The 10,486-nt window shown below is 46.9% G+C and overlaps 1 protein-coding gene across 1 annotated transcript; it reads right to left on the minus strand.

The window, feature by feature from the left end:
- Positions 1–449: 449 nt before the first annotated feature.
- On the minus strand, positions 450–2,531 carry LOC100285364 (uncharacterized). Its single transcript, NM_001158256.2, has 4 exons — positions 2,127–2,531; positions 1,549–1,650; positions 950–1,264; positions 450–867 (listed from the first exon to the last, which is right to left on the minus strand). Exons 1-4 carry the CDS (start codon positions 2,451–2,453, stop codon positions 805–807), a joined length of 807 nt encoding a protein of 268 aa, NP_001151728.1. The 5' UTR covers positions 2,454–2,531; the 3' UTR covers positions 450–804.
- Positions 2,532–10,486: the final 7,955 nt, after the last annotated feature.

Raw genomic sequence — 10,486 nt, forward strand, 5'->3', positions numbered from 1 at the left:
CGTTTTATACATTTGATCCAACCATTTCCGTATTTACAAAAAATACGGAAATAGGTGATGGTTTATTCCGTCCATTTTTACGGGATCACGTTTTTATCCGGATTGAACTCGTATTCATTCTGTATTTGGTAAAATATGGGATGAGCCTAGTATGCATTAGTAAATAAACTAAAGCCTCGTGTCTTTAGGTGACAAATTATAGCACAAGTGGTCATTGTAACCATTATCTCTTTTCAATGACACGTGGTCTAAAGTGTTAAACAACATCGAATGTAGCTAAATGTATACTATTAACAACCAAATAACAATACAATGTTGTATCTCTATATCTATTTGTTTTATGTTATTGTCCTGTCAATCAATCACTAGTCAAACATCAATACCATTACATCTACGGCTAGATCTAAATCAAATGGACCAAAAAACCTGCTTAAACGCTTGCATTTAATGATTGCTGGCATATTAGTTGTTGTCCTTCTTAAATATCTCAGAAACATTGTTTTTCCTATACATCTACATATGGCGTACACATAGCAAAAGCTAGTATTTAGAAAAGCTAAATTCTCTTATAATTTAAAATAAAGTGAGTAGATGGAAGGGAAATTTGAACTGCCAATTTTGTGGTACAGCTGAAACAAATAAATGCATCTTTCCAGCGGGGAAAAGTCTTCCTGTATACAGCCATTTCACAGCCAGTCTCTCATTATCATCTTCTTGGTACTCATATGGAGGAAAGAATAGACACTACAAACTAAAAGTTTTGAAACACACTATCAGCCTCTAAACCCCCATAAGAAAATAATCTCAAAATTGACGTCTCGGCTTTGACTCCGCAGCCGTGACTCGGATCTGTCTACCATCCAAGTCCTGCATTACGATAAAACATTCAGATTAGCACATCCTCTATGTACAACAATGCGCTAAAGGATCAAAATAGCATAGGACTTACGATGCCATCGAGGTTTGATATGGCATTGTTGACCTCTTGGGCGGAGCCATAGGTGACGAAACCAAACCCCCTTGACCTGCCGCTATCCCTGTCGTAGATGACCTTAGCATCAAGCACTTGCCCTTGCTCACTGAACAGGTTCTCCAGAGTCGAGTTGTCAACGCCCCACGCAAGGTTCCCCACGTAGACCTTGTTAGCTGAATCGACAAAGCCGCCGCCGCCGCCGCCACCACCACCCCTTGGTGCTCTTGGTGTGGATTCATCTCTAGGTGGCGGTGGCCCGCAGTTCACCCTCAGTTGTCTTCCTTGAAATGCCTGTTTGCGAGGCGAGGTTAATTAGTCAATAGTCTTATCTGCAATGTCACGCACTATGCACTCGATAGAAGCAATTCAGTCCCAAACAGCTAGCCAGAAGCTATGACCAATGATTGGATAGAAGGTATGATTCCGATGTCAGGTTTCCGAGCAATGCAAGCTTTAGTGCAAACCCCGAATCCGAAAATCCTAAGAACTGGCATTATCAGCACTGCTGCCACATATTTTTCCTCAGTAACATACCAAAAGAGACAGTTAGCTTAAAAGAGTGAAAGTATCCTCACATAACCGTTGAACTGCTCGACAGCAGCTTCGGCTTCTTCGGCCGAAGACATTGTCACGAATCCAAATCCTCGGCTCCGTCCAGTCATTCTGTCATATACAACCTAGAAACACAAAGAAACCTTAGAGGACGTTCGGTTATTACGGAATGGAGCTATGGAACAATTCCTGTCCAGATTGCTTCTATAATATATATAAGTTTTGATTAGCTAGAATAATCCCTGGTGTATTCATGTGCAAACGAACAGGACCTTAGGGTATTCAAACGCAAAAACTTAAACATGCATGCATCTGTTTTGGTTGGAATTGACCATTTGAATAACATGACGATTCTTGCCACTATTTAGTATTTACTGTAACACCGACCCAATTTAGACATTTCTCTAGTGGGATTTTCTGATATTTAAACTGCATGTAAATCTAACTGAACTCGAACCAGCCCAGTTTTAACAACACTCATCCAGTGACCATGGCAGACTAGGCAGAAATTTGTCATTTTCAAATACAATTTGAAATTCAAGTACACTCAACTGACGACTAGTGATTACGAAGAGGAGGGCTGGAAAACTCGAATATATACCTCGACCATCTCGACGGAGCCGGCCTGCTCGAAGAGCCCTGCGAGCTGCGCGCTGTCGACGCTGAACGGTAGGTTGCCGACGAACAGCTTCAGGTCCTCGGAGAACTCCTCGGATCCATCCTCCCCCTCCTGCTCCGCGCCCTCCGTCTTGTACTCCGACGACACCGCGACGGCGACGGGCTCGAAGACCCGCCTACCCGGCGCCGAGACAGCGCGCGGCGGCAGCCTGAAGGGGAGGAAGGCTGTGGCCGCGGGCGCGGCCGGCTTCGGGGAGGATAGGGCGAGGAAGCGGGGCGAGAGCGAGCTGGAGAAGAGCGCGGCCGCCATGATGCTCGCCTCGGGTAGGGGACGAGGATTTTGGTGATAAGGTTCCGGAGCCTGGCTGGAGGTGAATGGCGATGACACGGGAGGACTTGGGGAGTGAGGAGGGGCTTAATAAATACCCCCCACCCCACGAGAAGGTGAACGGCTCGCGCCTGGCTGTTCGGATATTTGTCAGAATCGTGAGATATTTTCGAGGATTAGGACTGTGTGGCCCACTGTCAGTGCAAGTAAGACTGGCCGACTGAGTTGCTGGCCGAGCTGCTACCGCGTAGCGCAATGCTGCAATGGATGGCTCGTGAGGTTGCATGTATCAAAAGAATCCAGGTCATGGTAGAGTAAAGGGGTATTAGGTATGACAAGAAAAAGAAAGATACAGATGCTATATGAAGCCAAAGGTGAAGGTCAGAAGTGAGTTGCAAGGGGTATATTAGGTATGACAAGAAAAAGAAAGAGAAAAAAAAATCATCATTAACCATGCACGCTCACTCAAACATCAGGCCCATCAGCCTCCCTTGCCTACAGAACTTATACAGCCAAGGATATCTGTTGTTGCAAGTGTTGTCTCTGCCACGTCATTCACTCGTCAAGGTGCCGGCATCATTCAAGCGGTCACGCAGTATGTCACCCTGCTTGCTGCAAGCATCCATACAGAGCTCTACCGCCTGTTGACAAAGGTAACAAGATGTCAGCACTTGTAATTACCTTTAGCTAAAAGACGCTCGGGTTTCGGCTCTCCTCCGCGCTTCACGGCTCTCTGGCCATCGCGCATTTGACGCGTGTCTGGGCGTCTGCTCGCTCTCCGTCATATCCTTCCTTCTCCTCCTCCTCCTCCTCCTCCTCCTCCTCCTCCACATCCGCCTCCGCTCGCCACCAGCGTTGGGGGACCGCCCATTGTCGCCGATCTCTCCAAGCTCCGCCGCGTCCCTCCATCCCTCGTCGTTGAGGTCCTCACCGCGCGCCCTCCCCCGCCGCCGCCGCTTGCGCTCCCGTTCTTCCTCTGGGCCGGCCGCCAGAAGGACTTCCGTCACTGCTTCCCAGCTTTCCATGCCCTCACCTCGCTACTGTCCGCGGCAGGCCTCCCAGCCACGGTTGACTAGCTCCCCGACCTCATGCGCGCGCACGGCAGACTGGTCTCCCACCCGCAGCTCACCCTCCTCGTCCGCCTCCACACCGCCGCGCGCCGCCCCCTCCGCGCTCTCCACGTGCTTCGCCGCTTCCGCCACGAGTTCGACGTCGAAGTGTACAAGTCACACCCCTCCCACCTCCCCGGTACGCGGCCTCCTCCTCCTCCCCCTCCCCCCTCCCCAACCGATTACTTCTCGCAATCCCTCCGGCGGCCTCTTTTACCTGGAGGTATTGGTGCTGCACTGCAGAGAGGTCGGCGCTGCAGACAGGGGACAGGCAGTGGTTCTTCTTCAGCCAGACGGGGGACTAGATCACTGCTGTTGAAATTTGGTGAGTGTTAATCCATTTGAACGGGACGCCCTGATGTGATCTCTACGCCCTGTTGTGTAGATGCAAGGGATGAGGTAGATCCTGCTGTCGTGCATGTGGTTTGGTTGCAAGATCTCCAGATCTTGCGAGCATGTATTGCGGGCCCATGTATTTCTTGGGATACTCGATATGTGATATTGTGAGGAGTACTTTAGCAGTAGAATTTGTGTGAGTCCCTCATCATGGGGTTTTATTATGGTCTGGTAGGTGTACTGGAGTGGAGTTTGAAACCACAGTAACTTCCATTGTTATGTTGGTCTACATATGTGTTTGGTGATGGAACTATTTGTTGGAGTCTGATGTTGTAGTGTTGTACGTTCTGGTGTTTTCCCATGGTTGGAGTTCCAAGGTGCGAAAGGTGTTCTGGTTTAGTTCTGCCACCATGCTTTATTAGTTTATTGTTACAAGGACTCCTGAACATGCCAGCATTTCTTTCTTGAGATCCTATTTTTTTCTGGATTTCAGCATTTATTGTATTTGAAAGGGAATTAGGCTTACACCTAGTCCCTAATTAATTTTGGTGGTTGAATTGCCCAACACAAATAATTGGACTAACTAGTTTGCCCAAGTGTATAGATTATACAGGTGTCAAAGGTTCACACTCAGCCAATAAAAAGATCAAGTTTTGGATTCAACAAAGGAACAAAGGGCCAACCGAAGGCACCTCTGGTCTGGCGCACCGGACTGTCCGGTGTGCCACCGGACAGTGTCCGGTGCACCAGAGGACTCCAACGCAAACTCGCCACCTTCGGGAATTTCCAGAGGCACTCGCGCTATAATTCACCGGACTGTACGGTGTACACCGGACAGTGTCCGGTGCGCCAAGGGAGATCAGCCTCAGGAACTCGCCAGCTTCGGGAAACTCCAACGGCTAGTCCGCTATAATTCACCGGACATGTCCGGTGTGCACCGGACTGTCCGGTGCAACTCCGGAGCAACGGCTAACTCGCGCCAACGGCTACCTGCAGAGCAATTAATGCGCGCTCTGCGCGCACAGAAGTCAGGCGCGCCCATTCCGGCGCACCGGACAATGAACAGGAGTTGTCCGGTGTGCACCGGACACCCAGGCGGGCCCACAAGTCAGAAGCTCCAACGGTCAGAATCCAACGGCAGTGATGACGTGGCAGGGGGCACCGGACTGTCCGGTGTGCACCGGACTGTCCGGTGCGCCATCGAGCAGACAGCCTCCCAACGGCCACATTTGGTGGTTGGGGCTATAAATACCTCAACCACCCCACCATTCATTGTATCCAAGTTTTCCACCTCCCAACTACTACAAGAGCTCTAGCATTCAATTCTAGACACACCAAAGAGATCAAATCCTCTCCAAATTCCACACAACGCTTTAGTGATTAGAGAGAGAGATTTGCTTGTGTTCTTTCGAGCTCTTGTGCTTGGATTGCTTTCTTCTTTCTTGATTCTTTCATTGCGATCAAACTCACTTGTAATTGAGGCAAGAGACACCAAACTTGTGGTGGTCCTTGTGGGAACTTTGTGTTCCAAGTGATTGAGAAGAGAAAGCTCACTCGATCCGTGGATCGTTTGAGAGAGGGAAGGGTTGAAAGAGACCCGGCCTTTGTGGCCTCCTCAACGGGGAGTAGGTTTGCAAAAACCGAACCTCGGTAAAACAAATCTCCGTGTCTCACTTGCTTATTCGCTTGGGATTTGTTTTTGCGCCCTCTCTCGCGGACTCGTTTCTTTATTACTAACGCTAACCCGGCTTGTAGTTGTGTTTATATTTGTAAATTTCAGTTTCGCCCTATTCACCCCCCCCCCCTCTAGGCGACTATCAATTGGTATCAGAGCCCGGTGCTTCATTAGAGCCTAACCGCTCGAAGTGATGTCGGGAGATCACGCCAAGAAGGAGATGGAGACCGGCGAGAAGCCCACTACAAGCAACGGGAGCACTTCATCGAAAGAGTCCCGCACCAAACGGAGGGAGAAGAAGAAGAGCTCCTCCAACAAAGGGAAGGAGAAGAAATCTTCTTCTCACCACAAAGAGAAGAAGGAAAAATCTTCTTCCCACAAGCCGCATCGGAGTGGGGACAAACAAAAGAGGATGAGGAAAGTGGTCTACTACGAGACCGACACTTCATCAACATCGACCTCCGGCTCCGACGCGCCCTCCGTAACTTCTAAACGCCAAGAGCGTAAGAAGTTTAGTAAGATCCCCCTACACTACCCTCGCATTTCTAAACATGCACCTTTACTTTCCGTCCCATTAGGCAAACCACCAACTTTTGATGGTGAAGATTATGCTAGGTGGAGTGATTTAATGCGATTTCATCTAACCTCACTCCACAAAAGTATATGGGATGTTGTTGAGTTTGGTGCACAGATACCATCGGTAGGGGATAAGGACTATGATGAGGATGAGGTGGCCCAAATCGAGCACTTCAACTCTCAAGCGACAACGATACTCCTCGCCTCTTTAAGTAGAGAGGAGTATAACAAAGTGCAAGGGTTGAAAAGCGCCAAGGAGGTTTGGGATGTGCTCAAAACCGCGCACGAGGGAGATGAGCTCACCAAGATCACCAAGCGGGAAACGATCGAGGGGGAGCTCGGTCGGTTCCGGCTTCGCAAAGGGGAGGAGCCACAACACATGTACAACCGGCTCAAAACCTTGGTGAACCAAGTGCGCAACCTCGGGAGCATAAAATGGGACGACCACGAGGTGGTTAAGGTTATTCTAAGATCTCTTATTTTCCTTAACCCTACTCAAGTTCAATTAATTCGTGGTAATCCTAGATATACTAAAATGACCCCCGAGGAAGTAATCGGGCATTTTGTAAGTTTTGAGTGCATGATCGAAGGCTCGAGGAAGATCAACGAGCTTGACGAACCCACCACATCCGAAGCTCAACCCGTCGCATTCAAGGCGACGGAAGATAAGAAGGAGGAATCCACACCAAGTAGGCAACCAATCGACGCCTCCAAGCTCGACAATGAGGAAATGGCGCTCGTCATCAAGAGCTTCCGCCAAATCCTCAAGCAAAGGAGAGGGAAAGACTACAAGTCCCGCTCCAAGAAGGTTTGCTACAAATGTGGTAAGCCCGGTCATTTTATTGCTAAATGTCCTATATCAAGTGACAGTGACCGAGGCGACGACAAGAAGGGGAGATGAAAGGAGAAGAAAAGGTACTACAAGAAGAAGGGCGGCGATGCCCATGTTTGTCGGGAATGGGATTCCGACGAAAGCTCAAGCGACTCCTCCGACGACGAGGACGCCGCCAACATCGCCGTCACCAAGGGACTCCTCTTCCCCAACGTCGGCCACAAGTGCCTCATGGCAAAGGACGGCAAACGGAAGAAGGTTAAATCCAACTCCTCCACTAAATATGAGTCTTCTAGTAATGATAATGCTAGTGATGAGGAGGATAATTTGCGTTCCCTTTTTGCCAACCTTAACATAGCTCAAAAGGAAAAATTAAATGAATTGGTTAGTGCTATTCATGAAAAGGATGACCTTTTGGATTCCCAAGAGGACCTCCTTATTAAGGAAAATAAGAAGCATGTTAAGGTTAAAAAGGCTTATGCTCTTGAAATTGAGAAATGTGAAAAGTTATCTAGTGAGCTAAGCACTTGCCGTGAGATGATTGACAACCTTAGGAATGAAAATGCTAGTTTAAATACTAAGGTTGATTCACATGTTTGCAATGTTTCAACTTCAAATCCTAGAGATAATAATGTTGATTTACTTGCTAGATTTGATGAGTTGAATGCTTCCCTAGCTAGCCTTAGAATTGAAAATGAAAAACTGCTTGCTAAGACTAAAGATCTTGATGTTTGCAATGCTACCATTTCCGACCTTAGAAGTAAAAATGAAATATTGCATGCTAAGATTGTAGAACTAAAATCATGCAAACCCTCTACATCTACCATTGAGCACACTTCTATTTGCACTAGATGTAGAGATGTTGATATAAATGCTATCCATGATCACATGTCTTTAATTAAAAAACAAAATGATCATATAGCTCAATTAGATGCTAAAATTGCCGAGCATAACTTAGAGAATGAAAAATTTAAATTTGCTAGAAGTATGCTCTATAGTGGGAGACGCCCTGGCATCAAGGATGGCATTGGCTTCCAAAGGGGAGACAATGTCAAACTTAGTGCTCCTCCTAAAAGATTGTCTAATTTTGTTAAGGGCAAGGCTCCCATGCCTCAGGATAACGAGGGTTACATTTTATACCCTGCCGGTTATCCTGAGAGCAAAATTAGGAGAATTCATTCTAGGAAGTCTCACTCCGGCCCAAATCATGCTTTTATGTATAAGGGTGAGACATCTAGTTCTAGGCAACCAACCCGTGCTAAGTTGCCTAAGAAAACTCCTAGTGCATCAAATGAACATAGTCTTTCATTTAAAACTTTTGATGCATCTTATGTGTTGACTAACAAATCCGGCAAAGTAGTTGCCAAATATGTTGGGGGCAAGCACAAGGGGTCAAAGACTTGTGTTTGGGTACCCAAAGTTCTTGTGTCTAATGCCAAAGGACCCAAAACCATTTGGGTACCTAAAGTCAAGAACTAAACTTGTTTTGTAGGTTTATGCATCCGGGGGCTCAAGTTGGATACTCGACAGCGGGTGCACAAACCACATGACAGGGGAGAAAAGGATGTTCTCCTCATATGAGAAAAACCAAGATCCCCAACGAGCTATCACATTCGGGGATGGAAATCAAGGTTTGGTCAAAGGTTTGGGTAAAATTGCTATATCTCCTGACCATTCCATTTCCAATGTTTTTCTTGTTGATTCCTTAGATTACAATTTGCTTTCTGTATCTCAATTATGCAAAATGGGTTACAACTGTCTTTTCACTGATATAGGTGTCACTGTCTTTAGAAGAAGTGATGATTCAATAGCATTTAAGGGTGTGTTAGAGGGTCAGCTATACTTAGTAGATTTTGATAGAGCTGAACTCGACACATGCTTAATTGCTAAGACTAACATGGGTTTGCTCTGGCACCGCCGATTAGCCCATGTTGGGATGAAGAATCTTCACAAGCTTCTAAAGGGAGAACACATTTTAGGATTGACAAATGTTCATTTTGAGAAAGACAGGATTTGTAGCGCATGCCAAGCAGGGAAGCAAGTTGGCTCTCATCATCCACATAAGAACATAATGACGACCGACAGGCCACTGGAGCTCCTACACATGGATCTATTCGGCCCGATCGCTTACATAAGCATCGGCGGGAGTAAGTATTGTCTTGTAATAGTGGGTGATTATTCTCGCTTCACTTGGGTATTCTTTTTACAGGAAAAATCTCAAACCCAAGAGACCTTAAAGGGATTCTTGAGACAGGCTCAAAATGAGTTCGGCTTAAGGATCAAGAAAATAAGAAGCGACAACGGGACGGAGTTCAAGAACTCTCAAATCGAAGGCTTCCTTGAGGAAGAGGGCATCAAGCATGAGTTCTCTTCTCCCTACACGCCACAACAAAATGGTGTAGTGGAGAGGAAGAATCGAACTTTACTGGACATGGCAAGGACCATGCTTGATGAGTACAAGACATCGGATCGGTTTTGGGCCGAGGCGGTCAACACCGCTTGCTACGCCATCAACCGGTTGTATCTACACCGAATCCTCAAGAAGACATCATACGAACTCCTAACCGGTAAAAAGCCCAACATTTCATATTTTAGAGTCTTTGGTAGCAAATGCTTTATTCTTGTTAAAAGAGGTAGAAAATCTAAATTTGCTCCTAAGACTGTAGAAGGCTTTTTACTTGGTTATGACTCAAACACAAGGGCATATAGGGTCTTTAACAAGTCCACTGGACTAGTTGAAGTCTCATGTGACGTTGTGTTTGATGAAACTAACGGCTCTCAAGTAGAGCAAGTTGATCTTGATGAGATAGGTGATGAAGAGGCTCCATGCATCGCATTAAGGAACATGTCCATTGGGGATGTGTGTCCTAAGGAATCCAAAAAGCCTCCAAAAGCACAAGATCAACCATCCTCCTCAATGCAAGCGTCTCCACCAACTCAAAATGAGGATGAAGCTCAAGTTGATGAAATAGAAGATCAAGCAAATGAGCCACCTCAAGATGATGGCAATGATCAAGGGGGAGATGCAAATGAGGAAGACAAGGAGGAGGATGAGCAAAGGCCGCCACACCCAAGAGTCCATCAAGCAATTCAACGAGATCACCCCGTCGACACCATCCTCGGCGACATTCATAAGGGGGTAACTACTAGATCTCGTGTTGCTCATTTTTGTGAACATTACTCTTTTGTTTCCTCTATTGAGCCACACAGGGTAGAGGAAGCACTTCAAGATTCGGATTGGATAGTGGCAATGCAAGAGGAGCTCAACAACTTCACTAGAAATGAGGTATGGCATTTAGTTCCACGTCCTAATCAAAATGTTGTAGGAACCAAATGGGTCTTCCGCAACAAGCAAGATGAGCATGGTGTGGTGACAAGGAACAAAGCACGACTTGTGGCCAAGGGATACTCCCAAGTCGAAGGTTTGGATTTCGGTGAAACCTATGCACCCGTAGCTAGGCTTGAGTCAATTCGCATATTATTAGCC

The sequence above is a fragment of the Zea mays genome, chromosome 2 (assembly GCF_902167145.1).
Source record: "Zea mays cultivar B73 chromosome 2, Zm-B73-REFERENCE-NAM-5.0, whole genome shotgun sequence".
NCBI classification, from domain to species: Eukaryota; Viridiplantae; Streptophyta; class Magnoliopsida; order Poales; family Poaceae; genus Zea; species Zea mays.

What these genes read in the sequence shown, in the direction of transcription:
- LOC100285364 (NM_001158256.2), bottom strand. Translation starts at nt 2,453, where the DNA reads ATGGCGGCCGCGCTCTTCTCCAGCTCGCTCTCGCCCCGCTTCCTCGCC. An exon ending in TCGAGCAGTTCAACGGTTAT is followed by an intron (nt 1,265 to 1,548) that starts GTGAGGATACTT and finishes CCTCGCAAACAG; the next exon opens with GCATTTCAAGGAAGACAACT. An exon ending in TATCAAACCTCGATGGCATC is followed by an intron (nt 868 to 949) that starts GTAAGTCCTATG and finishes ATCGTAATGCAG; the next exon opens with GACTTGGATGGTAGACAGAT.